The sequence below is a fragment of the Epinephelus lanceolatus genome, chromosome 6, assembly GCF_041903045.1.
Source record: "Epinephelus lanceolatus isolate andai-2023 chromosome 6, ASM4190304v1, whole genome shotgun sequence".
Lineage (NCBI taxonomy): Eukaryota > Metazoa > Chordata > Actinopteri > Perciformes > Serranidae > Epinephelus > Epinephelus lanceolatus.
In genome coordinates this window covers 12,579,402-12,599,783 of record NC_135739.1, presented here as the reverse complement: position 1 = coordinate 12,599,783, position 20,382 = coordinate 12,579,402, and the positions used below count along the sequence as shown (strand labels likewise).

General features: G+C 39.5%; 4 protein-coding genes across 7 annotated transcripts; 2 read left to right on the top strand and 2 right to left on the bottom strand.

Annotated features, from left to right (window-relative positions):
• tmem221 (transmembrane protein 221) lies at positions 1-6,272 on the top strand. The gene is made up of 3 exons (XM_033621756.2): positions 1-698; positions 4,177-4,262; positions 5,086-6,272. Exons 1-3 carry the CDS (start codon positions 397-399, stop codon positions 5,613-5,615), a joined length of 918 nt encoding a protein of 305 aa, XP_033477647.2. The 5' UTR covers positions 1-396; the 3' UTR covers positions 5,616-6,272.
• Positions 4,109-9,748, bottom strand: borcs8 (BLOC-1 related complex subunit 8). Of its 2 annotated transcripts, XM_033621761.2 has the most exons (6): positions 9,608-9,748; positions 9,275-9,387; positions 7,371-7,435; positions 7,174-7,281; positions 6,279-6,370; positions 4,109-4,848 (listed from the first exon to the last, which is right to left on the bottom strand). In XM_033621761.2, the coding sequence occupies exons 1-5, from the start codon at positions 9,642-9,644 to the stop codon at positions 6,301-6,303; spliced, it is 393 nt and encodes a 130-aa protein (XP_033477652.1). In that variant the 5' UTR covers positions 9,645-9,748; the 3' UTR covers positions 4,109-4,848; positions 6,279-6,300. The 2 variants fall into 2 exon arrangements, with proteins under 2 accessions (XP_033477652.1, XP_033477654.1); XM_033621763.2 differs by lacking the exon at positions 6,279-6,370.
• On the top strand, positions 9,363-13,978 carry rfxank (regulatory factor X-associated ankyrin-containing protein). Of its 3 annotated transcripts, none has more exons than XM_033621758.2 (9): positions 9,363-9,571; positions 10,132-10,236; positions 10,386-10,496; positions 10,604-10,669; positions 11,279-11,379; positions 11,734-11,859; positions 12,023-12,089; positions 13,451-13,531; positions 13,624-13,978. In XM_033621758.2, exons 2-9 carry the CDS (start codon positions 10,137-10,139, stop codon positions 13,674-13,676), a joined length of 705 nt encoding a protein of 234 aa, XP_033477649.1. In that variant the 5' UTR covers positions 9,363-9,571; positions 10,132-10,136; the 3' UTR covers positions 13,677-13,978. The 3 variants fall into 3 exon arrangements, with proteins under 3 accessions (XP_033477649.1, XP_033477648.1, XP_033477650.1); XM_033621757.2 differs by lacking the exon at positions 9,363-9,571 and adding an exon at positions 9,794-10,029; XM_033621759.2 differs by lacking the exon at positions 9,363-9,571 and adding an exon at positions 9,889-10,029 and having other exon boundaries at positions 10,395-10,496.
• Positions 13,956-19,936, bottom strand: nr2c2ap (nuclear receptor 2C2-associated protein). The gene is made up of 5 exons (XM_033621760.2): positions 19,841-19,936; positions 19,576-19,666; positions 15,086-15,191; positions 14,859-14,926; positions 13,956-14,426 (listed from the first exon to the last, which is right to left on the bottom strand). The coding sequence occupies exons 1-5, from the start codon at positions 19,876-19,878 to the stop codon at positions 14,304-14,306; spliced, it is 426 nt and encodes a 141-aa protein (XP_033477651.2). The 5' UTR covers positions 19,879-19,936; the 3' UTR covers positions 13,956-14,303.
• Between the last annotated feature and the right edge of the window lie 446 nt (positions 19,937-20,382).

The following is a 20,382-nucleotide window of genomic DNA, read 5'->3' as shown; positions in this document are numbered from 1 at the left end:
TTTAATTAGGGGGCAAGTTTTATTAACTTTGCAATGGGGCTGCACTGTTTTATTGTCCTCGGTCAGTGAGCTCTGCCTCTCCCAGGAGCGCGTCAACGCATTGTTTCCGAGGATCCAAGAGGAAAGTCCATTGTTGTTGCGAAGTTTTTAATCTGGGGATTTAAAGCACATCACATGCTCAGACTGAGCAGCGGGGCGCGCGACCACAACAGGCAAACTCCTGCAAAAATCCATGCAGGGGAGGAAACTATTCATCCAGACAGGACCGACTGGGAACATCTTGCTCAGGCTGCGATGCCAGCGCACTTTTGGGGAGTTTAGGATCGCAGGAGGAAGAAGAGTGTGCAAAGGATCGGGAAACTTTTTATTCTGACCTGCTGAGATTACACCCTAAAGATGACGCTCAAGTACAGCCAGCGGTCTCTCATAGTGTTGTCTCTACTGGGGATTTTATCGGCCATTATGTCTGTTTTATCGGTCATTTTGATTTTCCAGCTTCAGTCTCAGCAGACGGCAGTGAAGGAGTCTCCTCCCTCCACAGCCTCGGTCATCCCGGCTCATATCTGGGCCGTGCTGCTGCCTGTGTCCACGGTGCTGTCCGCGCTGTCCCTCACCCTGCAGCTAAGCTCTGTGGTGGTGTGTCTGCTCCACAGCTACTTTTCTACTGAGGTCTGCAGAGGAGAGCAGGACACGGAAAGGTATTTAACCTGCATGTAACGCGCCTCTTTTACCACAGGTTAAAAAAAACCACACACCTGCGTCTGCGCTGTCAGCCGTTTCACTCACTTGTATCATGCTGCTGTTGATCCAAACAGTTCAGGAACAGATAGTTCCGGTCAGTTCTGATGGGCTGGGTGACGATTGAAGGCTTCAACACACCTGTAATCACTTAACAGGTAATTGCAGTATCTGAAATACTTCCCTTATGCAAGAAAGCGACTTTTAAAGCAAGACTATGTCAGTTAAAAAAAAAATAAATAAAAAAATAATAATAATAATAAAAAGTTGGATTCATAATCAATAAAACTACCTTTGCTCAGTCCAGGTAGTTACAGTATAGCTTTTGCGGCTAATGTTAGCACATGTTCAACAATTAACACTCTATTTACTTGAGTTACTGTAAAACTACATTATAGCTTTAACAGTAGGGGAGACCAGGGTTGGTTGGCACACAGCTGTTTTCTGGTCCTTTGCAGGTCACAGACACAAAACTGTAACATCAAAATATTTGCTTTCCTCCAGGGGTGTAGCACCAAATTCTGGGCCCCACGTATAAGCAGTGTCTGTGGGGCGCCCCGCCCTTCCTCTCTCAATCCATGCCTCTCTAAAGCTCTGTTTCCACCAAACACTTTCAGTATAGTAGCTTTGGCACCAATAGTAACCCCTCAGACATGGTACCTAGACCCCTAGAGCGTTTCCACTGCAAACAGTAGTCTTAAATGTTGGCGGGGTTGTTGTCACTCAGTGCTTCCTCCAGCACTCACTGTATTTCCTCCTCGTTTATCCACACAGCTCCACCTTGTAGCACCAGATCTGTGTGCTACGTACCCCAACAGAGGGGGGACCAAAGATGGGGATGGTACAGAACAGTTCCATTGGTACCATCCACAACTTTTTACAGTAGAAACAAAAAAAAAAAGCGTACTGAACTGAACTGTACCACACTGCTTGGTGGAAACGGGGCTTAGCGCAACCTTTGGAACTTTTTTTAAAACTCTGATTTCGCTTTCTTGGCAAAATATGTGAATGTATGTTGGTGCTCCAGAAGCACTATCAGTCACTCTGCTCTAGTTGCGTTTAGTCATTTTCTAGTGCATTCTCGGACTAAAGCATTTTGCACCTCTGACAGATGAGAGGGGCTATTAAAGAGTGTCCACTTTTTTTTCATTCTGAGTTCAGTCTTTTAACCAATTTGTCCTACAAGTTTGATGTGGTGATGGCACTAATCAGAAAAAAAAAATGCAAACAAAACCAAACTTTTACTTCCAGGTGTTTTGAGGGGCCCCCACACTGGGGCCCAGGGTAATCAGTCCCATTTTTCCCCCCATTACAATGCCCCTGCTTTCTTCACCCACACCCATCTACTATGTTAACCCTCTATGGGAAGCATTATGATGCCAGTTGGTAAAACAAAAAAATGTTTGCAATGTTTTTTTGTCATATAATAGAACAAGTAAACATATTTAAAGAAAATTTCAATAAATATACCTTTAGGTAAACGTCTGGGTGCATGACCTTAAAGCAACACAGAACCATGATGGTGAGAAATGAAAAAAAGAGGGCTACAGTTTTAAATGTTTAGAAAATTCAACATAACACTCATGGTAAATTTTCAAAAACCTTAAAGTTTAAAAGAAATTGAAAAACTTTCCCTGAACCTTACTCTCACACAACATTGTACCATTGTGGAACAGCCTATAAGTATGAATGCGTTAAAACATCTGACAGTCACTAACTTTTTTGGTGAGGGTGACGTTTCAGTTTTATAGTAAGCTATCAAAGGGAAAAAGTGGCCTGTGGACTAGATGTATTATAAATCTGTGTTAGATAAAGATATTGAAAAACTGTTATTTCTAGTTAATAGACAAAGGAATCAGCTACATTTTGATGTAAGATTTGTAAATTTGTGATGAGTGATGGTCGCTGACGGACATAACTTTGTCACAAAGTTGAGTCAAATCAGAGTGGGGCTGGGTAGCAATTGTAAAATTAACAGCTGTAGCTGTATTTTGAGTGAATTAAAGTATGTTGAATGATAAAAAACACATTTATTGTTTTATTTTGAATTGTCAGTGACAAAAGTAATTCGATCTTCCTTCAAATAAATTGCTTAAAAATGGTGTTTGATTAAAACAAATGGGCAGATATTAAATTAAATGACCATGTTGTCTGGTCCTGTTTGGATTGTTTCATAGATAGCTTCATTTTATTGAAACTATGACATTTTAACACTGTGCTCACCAACCCCCTGATGGGGCAGGTTGGCGTAAATGCACATCATGACTTCAATCACAAATCACCAAACTTTGGAAAACATTTTTGTACATTAAAACACATGTATTCATAGCTGAGACTGTATCCTTTTATTTGCTGCTGGTTAGCATATTTTAACATAAATTATGCCAGAGAGATACGACAGAGTGAAAAGTGTGCCATTCACCCCCAGTCTCCCCTGTACTGAAGTGTCACTGTGAAGCAAACACTGTCTAATTTCACTTTAACTACTTGTTTTGGTACAATAAATGACCGGGAAAACCCCCACCCTTCATGTTATGTAATACAATCCAATACAATGTAATAAATCCTACAAGGGGCAAACTTGTTTTGAACATTTCTTGACACTAAGCTGATGTTAATTCAACTTCTCCAATTTTTAACCTTTAATATTTAAGGCTGCAGTTTGTGGTATATTTGTCCATATATGTAAATAAGTAAACTTTCAATATAAGGCAGAGCAAAACAAAACCAGCACGAAGAACAGCCTCAAATAAACCCAAGAATGTAATCAATGCCCTCTGTTTTGCAGCACTGTATTGTGCTGCGTTCTACATAGGCACATACTCTCTGGTCTCACACTGTTCAACACTGTTGCTATAAGTGGAAAAAAAAACATGTTATGTATTTAGTTTGTGTTTCTTCCTATGCCCACACAACCTTCTTTAATTGTTCTTGGTAAACCACAGCAGATCCTGGTCGACTGCATTAAGTTTCATTAAAAGAAAACACAGTTTCAGAAGCATAAAAGGGCCTTCCTTATGTGTCAGAGTGCAGAGGCCCGTGCTGCAATGCTGCCGGCCAACCCCCACCCCTCAACCCCTATGAATCCCATCTAAACAATGGCCTTCCTCTCATTATGCACCCAGCGCACGGCCTCTAGCTGGCCCTTTCCCACGTTGGTTTACAAATCCAACAGCACACCCCGGGACCTCCCCACTGACAGAGGGGACATTCCAAGAAAATGTGAATAATAATGAGCTTTACAAAATATCTTGCACTTACCCAGATAATCAGTGATCAAGTGTTTGGGTACACAGAGTTCTGATATGCAAACTTATTAGGGGGGAAATTAAAAGACGAAAGAAAATAGTCAACACAGAAATTATGTTGCAGAAAATCATCTTCATTGAGCAGCAGTGTTAAAGTGTAAACATGAACATGTGACATTTGTTCCTACAGAGCAGACTGGTTCCTTTTGGATAGCAGAGCTGTGCGACACGTGGCTATCGGACTGTTCTGTCTCGGGGTCTCTGTCTACTTGGCAGGTGAGAACAGTAGCTCAATTTTCTTTTCAAAACATGTTGCTCAATCTGGCGTCTCATATATTTAACTCTGAAATAAAGAGAAGAACTGGGCACCTGTTGCTGCATTCCTTCTGTAGGTGTGTTAAGCTTTTATAATTTGCATGCAGGGTACTTTTTAGTCTTAATCGTTTAACAATAAACTCACAAAACCCTGAAAACTAGAGTCCAAAACATTGGTGCTGCAGTTGATTTTCAACAGTAGAGGCACAACCAGCACGACTGCTCTCTCCCCGGTCCGTCCAGCGAGTCCACGAGAACAATGCATTCTTTGAGCAGCGTCCATGACTTAAGTGTTTTTAATGCTGAACCTGGCAGCGCTGTGGCGCTCTGTTCCACTGAGCAGCTTGTACTGGGGGAGGTCACTGGAGGCAGTCACTCCATTGTGATGAGGAGGTGTCGCCCTTGTGACCCCGCTCCGGCCTCAATCAAGACGTAGCGGAGCGAGGGACTGTAGGAACAACACCGCCAGCTCACGAAGTCGCGTCACATCCCAGAGCCGTGCTTTTCTCCCCCTTCCTTTAGCATGCCTGAGTCCATGGTCCTTTTCCTGGAGATAAACATAGAACAGCTCAGCTAAGAATAGCTAGCCTTTATCTGACATTTCAACACAATGAGATTTTTTTGTAAAGCATCCATTGCTGTGATGTTGAAAAAGGAATGTGAAAATAATCGTGCAGTAAACCTAGATACAAGTAAAGTGAAGTTATTAGACAGATGAACATCGTTTGCTGGTCATTAAGTGTTTCTGTGTATATGAATTCTCTCTTTTTCTCTCTCTTTGCAGCCATGTCCATCTTCATGCTGCTCATATTTGAGGTGGAGACAGGTATTGCAAGCGCTTGCGTCCTCTCCTCTGGGATCTTAATCCTACTGGTCTTTGTGATCCACTCTCTGGTCAAAGCTTCTCATACTGCCAAGCGCTATCACGGCGACCACCTCGACCACCTCGACACCCTCTACCAGAACGACCACGGAAGCAGCACCACTCCCGTGTCCCGACACTGCGAGCTCAAAATCGGCGTGGACAAGCCGCGCATGCACCGAACCCAGTCTCACCTCCAGCATCCGATCCCCTACCGGCAGCAGCAATACCAGCAACAGCAGTACTCCTCTGCCACAGGCTCCCAAGGCCACGCTAGTGATAAAGACGGCTACAGCAGCGGCGGCAGTTGTCCACGAATGCACAGGACCCTGTCTACTGAATCTGGTTTACTGCAGGCCCAGACTAAACCCTGGAACGGGGTAAACAATGAGATGAGGAGCGTCCTTGCACGCAAGTCAGGAATTTCCGCAAAAGACTCTACTCTTGTGTGACTTATAGGAAGCTGAGCTTGTGGTTAAAGACACTGATGACCTTTAAGCATCACAAGAGGACTGCTAACACAAGTGTCATCTTAAACAGACGAAGAACTTTCAGTTTGTATGTTTTTATCCTGACTGAACGAGGACGACATGGGACACAGATTGAAAAACATACTCAAGTTTTCACCTTCATCGAATGATTTCTTCTATTCAGATTGTAAAGCATTTTAAAAAACAAAATGAAAAACAAATTGAGCACAGCTTTTGTATAATTTGTATTGTTTTTTTTTAAATGAATGAGCTTGATTTAAATTTCACTATACACACCAGTGTCGCCCAAGTATCACAAATGTATAGCTTTCAATGTAATAATGTGAATACTTTACTTTGCTGTATATGGTGGCTTTTTGCCAAATATTTGTGCATAATGTGTTTTGTTAAATGTTCAAAATTATGCCACAACAAGTATAAATTAATGACCTTTAGAAAATATAATTCAGTTTGAATGTAGGATGTTTTTTGACAAAAGACATTAAAAGAATGTTCACAAACACCTGTAAACTTCAAATGGCATTTAAATACACATTCAATACCTGAAAACAAACAAACAAACAAACAGTTTCGTCAGTATACAGGCCTGAATGTGATTATATCATGTCTGGAGAAAATACTAACCTTGGACACCTCTGTCTAGAGGTCATGAGGAAGTGGTGGGGGCATGTGCAGCAGAGACAGGGGGACTGGGAGAGGGGGTCACGTCATGTAAGCTTCATGCAAGGGTCAGTGGGAAACAAAAATTATAATAAGCACAGGCAAATAAAACAGAAAACATGAAGCTCCCAGTAACTACAAAAGAGTTTAGCACAGGTCTGATAAATATTTTGCAGTTATTGAGGTGATAAAGTGGCATGAACAGAAAGGTAAAAACAAGCTGTATTAGCTGATGTCCCAAAACAATAAAAAAAACAAAGGTTAAAGATGTGACGTGGAGCAAAGAATGGATGCAAACATGACAAAACTCCAGACATTGAGTCATTTATGTCTCTTATTTTACCCTTAAATAAGTCAATTATTGAAAGAGATTTAGTAAACGTTAAAGTGGATCTTTGACACATTGTGTAGGGGTGTGTTTAAATATTGACAAAATAAAGTATGTCAATGTTTGGAAAGTTAACTGTACATAAAAACCAGCTGCAATGACGACCATCCCTCCTCCACATGACTCAAGAATTTTCGCAAACACTCATATTACTGAAAAACTCAAGAGATAAAAGCACTGAGTTTTGCAGAGTTATAGTACTTATGTCACACTTAACCTTTCAAATGTCATACCCGCAGGCACTGCAGTGCTGGAGGGCTTACACTTTGAAGCAGCTATAAACATGTGTCATCTATAGAAAAGTTGAGTCAGATAACAGCCACTGAGAACTTTGCTTGACATGTGTAGCTGTGCATCTAAATTTTCACATTCTGTTGCTTTTTATCAGATGACCTTCTTTCATGTTTCACCCCTCCACACTTTGAACATCATCACCGTGTCTCAGTCAGCGTATTCACTGCTGCCTCCTACCTGCGTCCTTGAGAGCTGCTAATCTGCTCCTTCATGCTGATGGCCTGACGGAGGAGGCTGTCAATGTTTTTGAAATACATGCTGCTGTTCGTCATGCTCTTCACGGCGCTGCGAAAAACAACAGATCAATGAAAGTGTTTACAGCCATGACATGGTAGTGGGGCTGTGCAAATATTTTTGTCTATGCTTCTGCTCACCTGCATGCGTACTCTACAGTGTAGATGGCACCTTGACTCTGCTCCTCCCAGCTCTGCATGTCCGTCTGTGTGAGAGAAAACACATCAATTAAATATTCAGGAGAAAACCACATTATACTAGCAGTTGCTGTCCACAGCTGTTGACAGCAAAGCAATGTGTTTTACCACGAAACACACGCTCTTTAAGACTAATGTTGTGCCTTCAAGAGGATGCAGGGTGTCAGACACTTAAATTTAATGCCTTTTAAAGACTTTTTCAAGATAATTTTAACCAAATTTAAGACTGAGTTTTGGACAAATCATGTTTTTTTTATTCAAGCATTGCAGGTAATTAAAAAAGTAAGTAGTATATATGTAGTCTGGTGCAGAGGTAGGTTTTCTGTAGGAATGTGGTTATTGGAGTGAGTTAAGTAGATCTACATTTGGCCAACTGGTAAGTACAAGTATAAACTAAAAGGACAGAATTAGGTTCAGTGGTAGGTTTAAAGATTTGTAACATTAGATATGTGGACTTTCACGGCGCAGAGGAGCTTTTGTCTTACAGAAATTAAAGGATGGATGGATGAAATTAGATAATATATTTGTGGCAACTGAGACCTCACAAATTCAAATTTAAGACTATTTAATGACTTTTAAGGTCCAATATTTATAAAATTGAATTTAAGACTTCTTAAGGACATACAGATACCCTGGGTGACAACTGAAACAACTACCACAAAAGCTTCTGATGCTTGAAAAGACGTCAGAGAGTAATAACAGCCCCCAAACACAATTACAGAAAATACAAGTTCAAGCAGAATTCATGTTACTTCTTTACTATTATGTGCCTCACTTTTTTTTTAAATACCTGTTTTTCTTTTATTGAGTGAGCATGGTTCTGAATACAGTACATTTCATGTGTTACATATCATTTCTTAAAAAACCCAAACAAACAAAAATGATTTACTCCAGTCATATAATGCAGTCATATATGGTTTCATCACATTAGATGTTGAATCTTCACCCACACAAGCTTGTATGCACTTATTGCATACACACAGGGACCCTCATACCTCCCACACCTTCATACGACATTGAGAACGGGCTGCGTGATGAATTAAAATCACTTCCTTACAGTACCATTACTTATTTCATGAGCACAATTAAATCTGACTCATTGTTAGTTTGTGTTCTGTTTAAAACAACCTGGTCAATACCTCCTACCCTCCCTCCTCTCTCCCTCTCCTTGCGACTCAGACCCCACAGGTGTCAGCACTCGCTTCCAACTCACCTCATGACTAAACTGGAGCAATTAACCACCCTGATCGGTGATGTTAACCTCCACCTCTCTCACCTGGACTCATGGCGGTGCAAACAAACCCTCCGATTCATGCTGTAGTCTCTTACCCTGGCTGCTATTTACCCTCAATAGTGCCTCAGTTTTAACTAATTAATTTAGCAATTTCTGACCTTTAATTGAAGGGCAGAGGCATGTGTGTGATGTCATTTAAAGATATAACAAGGAGCAGGTCTTGTTTTGATTACAGTGTACATTATTAGAGTGAATATGAGCCATCCATTATTTTGTGGCATCCACAGTTGCTTGATTTTTAATACAAATATTCCTGTCAGGAATGTTTGTGTCATTTGGTTGTAATATTTATATTGGGTTTGGTTGTACTTGTCAGTTTCTGACTTTTTTCCCCACCCTTTACAGCTTTTGGGTTAGTTGCTAAAGTTGTCATTCACTGTCAGATCTTAGGACATAGCATTAGCTTGCCAAATGCTCTGGGCAGCAAACACTGATATAATGTTGTTACACCATATTGTGCCAAGTATGTTTGTATGTTTGCACTATTTCTTTAATTTTCCAGTGGCTTTACATCCAGTTTTTTCTCTCCATCATGATGACACAGGCTGAGTACCTTGTGTTGCACCAGCTCAGGCAGCGACCGTCTGACGTGTTCCTGCAGTCTGTAGAGAGCCACCGACGGCTCGTTAGCCAGCACGTACATGCTCTCCGTGAATTTGTCGGTCACTACAGAGTCAAAGAATTACAAATAAATATAGAGACAACACGACTTGCGTTAGAATAAATGGAGAAAACATCCAGCAGCATGGGACACGGACAAAAAGCGAAGTAAACAAAGTGCTAGCATCGCGTTAGCTTAGCGGCTAATGTGCTAACTAGCTTAGCTGCAGCGTTGAAAGGCAACAATGAGGTGAGCTGTAGTTTTATTTATCTTGCTAATAATTACCTCGTCTAACTTTCAGCTGCATCTCCTGGTCCTCCATTGTGTCGGCTGGTAATCACAGTCAGAAACGGATAACACAATGGTGCTATACGCGAGTTGTGTCAGGTAATTGTAGCCTCTTCCGTGTTTTTGTTATCATGTGCCACACGTTAATGTTCCGGACGGAAATATCGATCATGAAAAATCAGTTCTTCCTTCAAAGAGTACCAAGCGCTGTGATGCGTTACGCGGGTTGAATCAAACGTGTCTACATTTCCTTATTTAAAGAATTAATTGATTTGTTAAATAGCTAATCAACTGAGCGATAAGTGATGTGTTTCGGCACACTGGGATGGTCTGCGGGACCCACGGTGCCACTCGAGATAATTTACTTTCAGTTTGCCCAGAAGGAAGTTAGCGCAGATTAGACTGTGAGGCTGGATGTGGTGAGTGGACGATGTCATTTGCTCCATAAACTAATTGTGGCTACTTTTTCTTGAGGGTAGGACCATAATATTTAGTAGCATATGTCTTGTTTTATGTTGCAGTGATCATGGAGGCCAGAGGTGATGAAGAGGTTGCAGAAAGCCAAAATAATCGGCCATCTAACGCTAATGTTTGTCCCTCCGAGTCCAGAGATGAGAGGTCCAATGGTATCTGTGCCTCTTATATATTCTTTTAGTACAAGTTTCCAGTCTGTGATCACTTTCCTTACATGTTATGTTTTTCTGCTGCCACCCGATGTGTGGAGTGTTAAAATAAACAAACATGGACATGGTTGTGATTCACCTGTGTGTGTTAGTGTCTCCAGAAAACATGGATGTGGATGAAGAGGGTTTGTTCATACACTCCACCACTCTGACCAACAAGCAGCGTGGGAATGAGGTTACAGTGCGCCCAGCAACACTAGACTGTAAGTACTGGTGAACATGCTCTGGTGGTGAAGTGCTGACAGAAGTGTGTGTGTTTGACAAGCATTGTATTTTCATAATGGAGTTATAAGAATTTTATCGCCATCAGCTCTGTCCATACACCAGCTGGCGGCGCAAGGCGAGGTTTCACAAGTGGCTGCACACCTGAGTAAAGGTGAGGAATCTGTGTCAGAGCAGGATAACAGGATGCACATTATCGTAAAACTTCACTTAATAGCTAGTTATTGATTTGTTTAAATCACTGAAATCGATCGGCTTATATTTGGGGCAGGCCTTTAAGTCTTTTCACACAAAAGTGTTGCTCAGCAAAGACCAGGAAATACAATCACATTGTTTATTTAAATCAGTATGATTATTACTTGCCGATAATATATATCAGTTATGAATCATTCATTTGATCTAGCTCTGACAGCATCCGGCACCCCGACAAAACACCACCTTATCCTGCTGTTAAAACAATACTCACAACATAGATTAATCTTTATGAAAAACCCTTTTTATTCTTTTGATCTGAGGACCCTTATGGACTAAAGGAATATGAATAACTTACAGGATAACTCATAATTTGAGGTAGCCAACAACATCCAAATAAATGCTAGACAACCAGACCAGGCGTCTAATCGAGACAGGCCTTTATTTGTCAAAATGTGTAGCCACACTGGGCTAGTAAAAGAGATTAGGTGTTTAATTGGGACTTGGCTTTTAATTGAAGTTTTACACTGTCTGACATTGAATTGAACAAAACTCCTGCTTTATGTTGCAGACAGCTCACTGCTCAGCAAACAGGACGAGCGGGGTTTCACGCCTCTCATGTGGGCAGCAGCGTTTGGAGAAAAAGCAATGGTGGATTTTCTCTTGGAAAAGGTTAGAAGTAAGCGACTGCTGACCTGTGATTGTGGGGATAATGGTCAGCTTGTTATTGTTCTCTTTTTTATTATTTCATGTTGATGTAATTGCACTTTATTTTTTACTGCCTTATTCATATTTACCTTTGTACCTGTTGCAACACTTGATCTATTATTAATGTCAGGATACCATGCACAACTGTAAATAGAAAAATGAGCCTTAAATGCAGATGTGGGCTACATGTGGATTCCATCTGCTCAATAAAAGATATTAGAAAAAAGAAGTAAGCAGCTGCTGTGCACAAAGACTTGCACACATGTAGACAAAATGCACTACCTAACTGTTATATATGGGTTTTCTTTTTTTTTTCAGGGCGCAGACCCCAAAACAATAGCGAGGGAGCGGGAGAGCGCTCTGACACTGGCCAGCTCTGGAGGTTACGTGGACATTGTTGAGTCTCTCCTCAGACATGGAGTAGACATTAACACCTATGACTGGGTACATCATGACTTTCTTTATGTCTGACATGTCATCACAAGTTCATCAGATAAATTAGTTATGGCAAACCAACACACAATGTTAAGATGGTTGAAAACGTCTATTACACATCTAAGTACATTTGTTTTGGTTTTTACTTAACATTCTTGTATTTCTTTCTCAGAACGGTGGAACTCCTCTTCTCTATGCTGTCCGAGGGAACCACATCAAGTGTGTGGAGGCACTCCTAGGTACAATGCATATTTATGATCTAAGGCAGGGGTGTCAAACATATGGTCCAGGGGCTAGAACCGGCCTGCCAAAGGGTCCAATGTGGTCCTCTAGATGACTTTGCACACTTAATATTGATGCTCTCGATGTAGAGGCCAGTCAGCAGACTTAATGCTTATGTATTGGTTATGTCCAAACCTCTCCACCCTCTGGATAAGTATTTTTAAAGCCTTCAGTGAGATGTTTGAAACCCAGTTGGACCCCAACCTAGTCTGTGCACTTCTTGGTCTAACTTTGAAGGAATCCCATGCTGTCTTACCACATAATAAAAGCCCACGGGGTTAAAGCTTTCACCACTCTCCTGGCAAGACGTTTGATCCTTCTAAACTGGAAGCAACATGCTCCCCCATCCTTTTCTCATTGGGTCAGGGATGTCATATATTTCTTAAAGTTAGAGAAAATCAATACACACTCAAAGGGTCCTCTCAAACCTTTATTAAGACATGGAGTCCCTTTTTGGACGTTTTTTGATTCGCTACAGGACCCCCACGATAAAGAATAAGGTGGTACCTATAAATGTAGCACCTACAGATGTTTTCTTTTTTATTTCCTTTCCTCCTCTTTCTTTCTACATTTGCTTGAGTATAGTAAAAGTCAGGAGAGGAATGACTGAATTGATGTCAAATATACATTTTTTGTATTTTTGTTGTGGGATTAAAAACATTGAAAATCAATAAAACATATTTACCAAAAAAAACAAAAAACAAAAACAGCGAGTAGATACTTGATGTAAAATGCTGCCTCAGAGGCTTTTCCATCCTGACCAAAATACAGTTCTCTGGAAAAACAATGAATACTTTCTGTGGTCAGATTTAAAGATAGTGAACATTTTGCAAAATGTTGTCAACCAGCAGCTTCAGTCCAAAAGAATCTGCATGATGCCTGTCTTAAAACAATATTAGTGGAACCCTGCTGCTGAGGCACTGACAAAACTTTAGATTGTAAATGGTTTATAAGGCAGGGAATGACTTAACCTACTTCTTTAATAGCTTCCACTTATGTGGGAAATTATAAAAAAAAAAAATCACATATAATGAAAGAGTATTAGACTGATTGAATGTGATAAAAATGACAAACTGTTGAATTTGCATATATTTTTCTTAGAGTATCGCAGGCTGTTCATCATTTATTTGTAAATGGATGAACGTTTTCGGAATGATTTTCTTTACACTAAAAAAAGGAAAAATTTGAAGGGGTTGTTGAGATCAAACTGAACTGTATGTGGCCCCTGAACTAAACTGAGTTTGACACCCCTGATCTAAAGTCATGATTCATTCTGTTTGAATGCTTTATTAATTAATATTACTCTATGTTCTTTAAGCCAAAGGAGCAGACATGACCATTGAGTCTGACTCTGGCTACAGTCCGATGGCCTTAGCTGTTGCCCTTGGACACAAAAAGAGTATGTATTGTCTTATACCTAACAAATACATTCTTTTATGAGGCTGCTGTAAAAAATGCTGAGTTAACATTTTCATTTCTTTTGTTTCCCAGTTCAGAAAGTGTTGGAGGACCATATTCTGAAACTCTACAAGCCACCCACATGACACTAGGACGCTCTGACGCAGCTGATCTCAGATCTACGACCAGCTGTCACCGGTGGTGAGATGACTGAGATGTCTGTCACTATAACAAGTCATTGTAATAGACTGGTTCATATGCAGTGACATTAACACTGGGTAAACTACATGTTTTTTTAGAAATGGTTTATTCCATTAATGCATTACATTGTATGTATTACAGTGTACAAAAACTTGTAATGCAACGTTGAGCAGCAGAAATTATTTTGTTTGGCTGAAGGACAGCAAAAAAGGATTGTAAACATGTTTTAATAAAAAATATTTTTATACTGTGTGTTCCACTGGAATGGTGCTTCAACTCAAAGGCACAATACAAGCGTAGAGTATGATTACAAGTGCTTTTATAATCACAAGAAACCCGTTACATCTGCAATTAAAACTCAACCAGACTCCATGCAAAGCCTTCTGTGTTTGAGCAATGACAAGTGAGATGGCTTGACAGATCCCTGAAAGCCTCCATACCAAAAAAGGCCACATACACATCAGTTCATGAGGTGGCAGAGCAGATGACATGTTTCCCAAGTGCCACCACACCATCCTGCGTCCTGTACTCAGGAGTCACTTCCTCTCTCACGAGAGCATTTTAAAAAATGGTCATGAGGCTTTCTCCCCGAGGACGTCCAAGGAATAAACAATAATCCTCCCGAAAAAGTCGGCACTATTCTCAAACATTATTTTTACTTTGTCCACTGCAGGGGCCTCCTGTATGGGAAAGCTGTGGGTGTGGAGTTAAGGAAAAGATAAGCATGGCAGTAATGAAAACATGTGCAGGAAAATATTGTCTGATACTTATTATGAGCCAGATAGGACGCTAACAGGAAACACTGTGTTCCTAGAGTGACAGGTAGAGCTTCAGCTGATGTAATAACCTCAGTGTAGACTGACAGGCTGAATTTTATTGTACTACAGCAGATATCTCGTGAAAATATTTATGGCTCACGTCACTGGTTTTAAATTAATATTAATGCAGCTGACTGCAGAGTTAAATGTAAAATGTATAGCTACCTTGAGCACAGGTAAATAATGATGTTGTATAACATATACAGTTCGCCATTTTAAAATGTTGCTCCCCAATTTGGCATTGAATTAAAAATCCTTATTATTATCAATTAAATCTCCACTGTCAGATGCCGAATAGTTGAAGGATATCTGAAGAGAGTTGTCGTCCTCTGGGTAAAACTGGCAGATCTCTGTAAAGGCTCCATCTTTTGGGCAACCTGCAGAAAGCACAAGTGGAAATTAATTTGCCTCATCTTGTCACACCTAACATCTCGTCTGCAATAGGAAACACCAAAATGAGTCGGCGATGGATAATCACATCAGGAAACAATTTGCGCTGAGGCTTACAGCTGGAAAATGTAATGGCTGAGTTTTACCGTGTAGTCTGCATGTTTTTGCTGAGAAGCCTCCCTGGAACTGGACTTTCAACTCCAACACCTTGACAGACTGGGGGAACTCCAGAGACACCCACTGACATTCACCCTGTCAGAGACAAGCTGCTGATGACTCACTGTGAAGTGTACAGTGTAACATTCAGGTTCATCTCTGTTCTATACCACAAAGGAACTGTAAGTAGGGTGTGAATATGTGGTGTGTTCACTGGAAATTTGACTAAATGTTAGTCAGTATAAGGGTTTCAAAGTGTACCATGGTATGAAAGTCGATGGTTAAGATACAGTGTGCATTTGTTTATTTATAATATTGAAAAAAAAAATGCAACCAGACAGAGAATCTTACCTTTTTCTTCAGTAATTTCTAAATTGAGACTTTTGACACATTGATGAAAAGATGTTTTCAAGTTTCAATTATAGCAATTAAGTGTTTGTTCAACAAAAAACCTGAGTATATATCTGATGTTTATATATTTGATAATAATAATGCTTAGAATAATTATGTAATACCGTACCGTGAAAATGTCATACCATTACAACCCCTTGGTATGCATAATAGAGAGCACTTAATTTTTGTTTGTGCTGCTGATGTACATTGATTGATTATTTTTATTTACGTGTCATGCACAAAGTGCCCAACCCTCATGGGTTTATAAGACACCAAAAAAAAGTACAGTTGCAGTGTACATTATTATTATTATTATTTTTTTCATTTCATACATAATTACAGCCCCTTTTACGGCTCAGACTTTAAACAGAATATTCTGCCTTCTCTCCCACGCTTTACAAATAAAATCTGCAACAAAAAAGATTCCCTTTCTAAAACACAACTCAAGTTTCTCATACTCGTCCAGCCAAAAGAAATCAGCATAAATAGAGGACATTTTAATAAAAAGTACATCCCTCAAGTCCTCATAAACAAGACAGTAAAGCAGAAAATGGACCTCACTCTCAATTTCACCGAGCTCACACACCTGACAAAGTCTGTCCTCCTCTGGAATGGCATTAAACCTGCCGGTCTCTAAAGCCAAGGGTAATGTTCCTGAACGTAACTGTGCACATAATGATCTTTGTCTTTTGTTTAAGTTATACTTCACATACATTTCAACATCATAACAGTTTTTTATGAGACAGTAAGTTCGTAATTTTGGTTTATACCATATATCGACAGACCACTTTTCCTTATACTTGAGAAACATATTATTCTTTAACTCCCGAATATTACAAAGTAACCTGTTATGAAAGATAAATGAAAAATCATTCAAATTAAATAAGGATTTCATCTCGTTAGCCCAGGGATGACCATGTAAAATGTCCCAGATAAAAATCTTTTTAGTGAGTCTCTGATCTGACATCCTTACAAGTCTATTCCACAGTCGAAGCATTTCACATTTATGTCTGATGTTTGGAGGTTCCCATCCCATATCTCCACAAATAGCTTAAACTGAAGTTAATTTATGCACTCCTAAAAAAGATCGAATAGCTCTATAGTGCACAGTATTACTTGTACTCCCGGAAACCCCAAACACCAGAAGCATAATCAGACACAGGACAAACACATGAACTGTAGAGCTGTGTATAAGTATGAAATCCCAGATTACCACAGTATTTGACTTTATTAAGCACAGATCCCAAGGCTCTACCTGCTGACTGAGATAACACACTAACAGCATCTCTAAATGTCATGTGCTCATCCAGTGTCATACCAAGATATTTATATTGATCAGTATATAACAGCACTATTGAACCAAGATTAAAAACAACTGGACTTCTAGACAGCGATTTTCGCCTAAAGTGTACTATTTGTGTTTTATCTTCATTAACCACCAGTCTCCATTTCCAGCACCATTCCACCACAATGTTCAGCATAAACTGCAGATCTGTTTCGTGTTCCGCCATTAAAACTACGTCATCCGCATATAATAATATTCCTACAGTTTGATCTTCAACTTTAACTCCCAACTTACATGCTTTAATTTGAAGAGCTAAATCATTTACATAAATGGAGAACAATGTTGGAGACAAAACATCTCCCTGCTTCACACCAAATTTTTGAGGAAACCATCCAGTTGTATATTCATTAACCTGAACACAGGCAACAGGTGCTTGATAAAGAGACTTGATGGCATAATAAAACTTTCCATTAACACCAGAATTTAACAACCTATACTGAAGAAGTTCCCTATTAATCCAGTCGAAAGCCTTTTTAAAATCAATAAAGCAAACAAAAGTGGACTTATTCAACTTAATTCTTGCATGTATAATGGAAGTTACTGCATATATATATGATCAATACATGCTCTGGATTGTCTAAATCCGTTTTGTTCATCTACAAGCAAACCTGTCCTCTCAAGATGGTCTACAAGTTCAACATTTCATTCGAAATTTCATCAATTCCAGAGGCTTTTTTTCCGTTTGCATTTATCCACAACATTTTTTACCTCTTCAACAGAGAAATTTGCATTCAAAAATGAGTTACAATTATTTACATCAACTCTCATTTTAGTTTCCATAACCTCATTTATACTAGTTACTTCACTCAAAAAAGTATTATCAAAATAACTTTTGCAACCACAAAATAAATCTGTGGTCTTTTTCCCACTTTTGTAATACTACTCCTAAAACAGAACTATATTCACCATTCTCGAGTGTACACTAGTCTCCCATTATGCAATGCATGAAAAAAAAAAACAGCTAAAAAAACACCTCAAAGCTGCAAAATATTAAAACAAAATGTGGTGAAAGATTCAGGACCATCTCAGATAACTAAATCAGAACTGCTTTATTGGCGAAGTAAGTGTGCACTTTCAGTGTACTTGCACAGAAATAGATATAACAGCCAAAAAATCAAAAACAAGGACAACAAAGTTAAACAAGACAAACTAATATTTGACTACCATGTACAGATTTATATAGTGTTGAAGAGTAGTGAACTCCATGTGATTAAACTAGCAGACCTTTTTTGGGCCATAAAATGAGGATTTTTTTTCATTGCTTAATTTAACCCCCCTTGACAACAGTTAGTCATAAGTATTTATTGCCTTTTATAACCAAATGTTCAGAGAAGTTGTTGCCTGCTATTTTAGAAGTTACCTGGCTAACTCAGTAATCCTGCTTTGTGCATTAACCCCACATGGACTCTAGTCTCTGAAGGCTGGTGTCTGACTGATTGACATGATATACAAAACCAAAGCTGACATTCCTACACTTTCCCATGAATATTGGGCTATTTTATTTTATTTGTTTGGATTATGTATGACCTGTAAACAAGTGGGCACTTTTTGTAATAAACTAAACCGAGTGTCACATTTGCTGGCCTCCATCTTTTTCTGTATTATATTTTATTATCATTTAGTGCACTTTGTCAATTTGATATTTTTTACAAAGTAGTTTGAACTATAATTCATAAGTTTTAGATAACCAAGCTAGACTTCTCCCTCTGGTAGCTTTGTAGTAGTAGTAGTAGAAGTGTGAAGCAAAGCTATGCTTTCAAAGTAGCTCCCACAACACTCAAGACACTGAAATTTATCAACAGTATAGACAATAGTGCAGAGTGTAAAGGGTACTGGAATAAATATGGATTTTAATGTAACAGGTAGTTGGATTTGGCTTAAACATTAAGATAACTAATCTTAATAAACATTAAGATAATAATAACTAATATTTTTGGAGAACATTTTGCAATTTTGTGAGAAGTTTAAATACAGACTGTAAACATTAAAGTAGCATTTTAAAGTTGCAGTTTAGGTATTATCACTTCCTGTTGTAATAAACTACGAAATCTACTGGAAACTACAGTTTCCAGTATATTTACTGCCAAAATAAGGGCACTATGGCAATTAACGCCAGTGTGTAGTAAATACAGTAAGTAGCATAAGGTAGTTATGATGGGCCCCAGTACATGCCATTGTGCACATATTGTCTCGTCACATAATCAGAGACTTTACATTGTATAACATTAACATAGACATTAGCCACTGCACATCTGTATATCATAAAAAAATACCAAAGAAAATGAGAAATTATGAATGAAACTATTTTAACAGTTTATTATAGTTTATTTGGAATACGTATATAATTAAGTATGTCACCCAGAAAACTGCAGCACACTGGATATTTTCTCTTTTTGGGACCATCCTCTGTAAACCCTAGAGATGGTTGTGTGTGTGTGTGAAAATCCCAGTAGATCAGCAGTTTCTGAAATACTCAGACCAGTCTGGCACCAACAACCATGCCACATTCAAAGTCACTTAAATCACCTTTCTTCCTCATTCTGATGCTCGGCTTGAACTTCAGCAGGTCATTCTGACCACGTCTACATGCCTAAATGCACTGAGTTGCTGCCACGTGATTGGCTGATCATCTATGTGCGTTAACGAGCAGTTTAACAGGTGTACCTAATGAAGTGGCCGGTGAATGTATACGCCCCTGCATACAGTATACATACAGTATGTATAATGGTGCTGTAGTTTTACCTGGTCTGAGTTCCAGCACGTCTCTTCGTTGCAGTCAAACATGTACTTCTTCCCGTACTGCTTCACATCTCTGTTTAGCACTGAACTCACCCTGGGAGAGACAAAAATCCCAGTTAACACAGCTACTAGCTAACAGGAGGATGACATGCAGAATAACGAGTCGTTTTGTATTGGACTAATGAGAGACAGCTGTTTAAACGTGACAGGTAAGTCCGTTGGTTATGTCTTCATGAGCAAACTTCATTCATTTTGAGCTGTTATTTACCTGCTTTGAGTTTCGCTGCAAATCAACGAGGCTGCCATGTCTAAATTTTTAAATCACAAACTGCCGTAAAGCGTAGCGGCCGCTCTGTGCTTTTTTTGCGGCAGTGACGTATACGCCTAGGTAGCGGTTCCTCTTCCCGCCACAAGATGGCGGCCGCGTTCCGTCCAACTATTAAATGGCGGTGTTGCTACCCAACTGAGGGTAAGGTCTTCTCATCTTCATCTGAGGTCCTCGGCGGTTCAAAATTAATAATTAAGAGCAGAAAACATTAACTTTAATTCGACTCTTTATAATTTGTGTGCCCAATAGTCTGGCCAGTAACACACTACGTGCTGTTTTCCTTCATGTTTGTCCCTGCATGTCTCAGTGTTGTCTACAGGAGACACAAAGGTCAGGGAGATACGAATCGATTAGGAAGGGAGGACTACAGACACTGGGCAAGAGGTGAATTGATCTGCTATAACCGATTGCAACCTTCAAATGAAACATTATAGAGGAAGGACATCTTTAAATGCTACATGTGTGCTGAGATAAAGCTGCAA

Excerpts from the sequence above, each read along its gene's own strand:
- tmem221 (XM_033621756.2), top strand. The coding sequence starts at position 397 with ATGACGCTCAAGTACAGCCAGCGGTCTCTCATAGTGTTGTCTCTACTG. Across the intron at positions 699-4,176 it reads GGAGAGCAGGACACGGAAAG|AGCAGACTGGTTCCTTTTGG; the intron begins GTATTTAACCTG and ends TTGTTCCTACAG. Across the intron at positions 4,263-5,085 it reads GGTCTCTGTCTACTTGGCAG|CCATGTCCATCTTCATGCTG; the intron begins GTGAGAACAGTA and ends CTCTCTTTGCAG.
- borcs8 (XM_033621761.2), bottom strand. The coding sequence starts at position 9,644 with ATGGAGGACCAGGAGATGCAGCTGAAAGTTAGACGAG. Across the intron at positions 7,282-7,370 it reads ACTGTAGAGTACGCATGCAG|CGCCGTGAAGAGCATGACGA; the intron begins GTGAGCAGAAGC and ends TGTTTTTCGCAG. Across the intron at positions 6,371-7,173 it reads AGCAGCTCTCAAGGACGCAG|CTTACATGACGTGACCCCCT; the intron begins GTAGGAGGCAGC and ends CCTTGCATGAAG.
- rfxank (XM_033621758.2), top strand. The coding sequence starts at position 10,137 with ATGGAGGCCAGAGGTGATGAAGAGGTTGCAGAAAGCCAAAATAATCGG. Across the intron at positions 10,497-10,603 it reads GCGCCCAGCAACACTAGACT|CTCTGTCCATACACCAGCTG; the intron begins GTAAGTACTGGT and ends TATCGCCATCAG. Across the intron at positions 12,090-13,450 it reads GTGTGTGGAGGCACTCCTAG|CCAAAGGAGCAGACATGACC; the intron begins GTACAATGCATA and ends ATGTTCTTTAAG.
- nr2c2ap (XM_033621760.2), bottom strand. The coding sequence starts at position 19,878 with ATGGCAGCCTCGTTGATTTGCAGCGAAACTCAAAGCAG. Across the intron at positions 19,667-19,840 it reads TGCAGCGAAACTCAAAGCAG|GGTGAGTTCAGTGCTAAACA; the intron begins GTAAATAACAGC and ends TGTCTCTCCCAG. Across the intron at positions 15,192-19,575 it reads CGTGCTGGAACTCAGACCAG|GGTGAATGTCAGTGGGTGTC; the intron begins GTAAAACTACAG and ends TGTCTCTGACAG.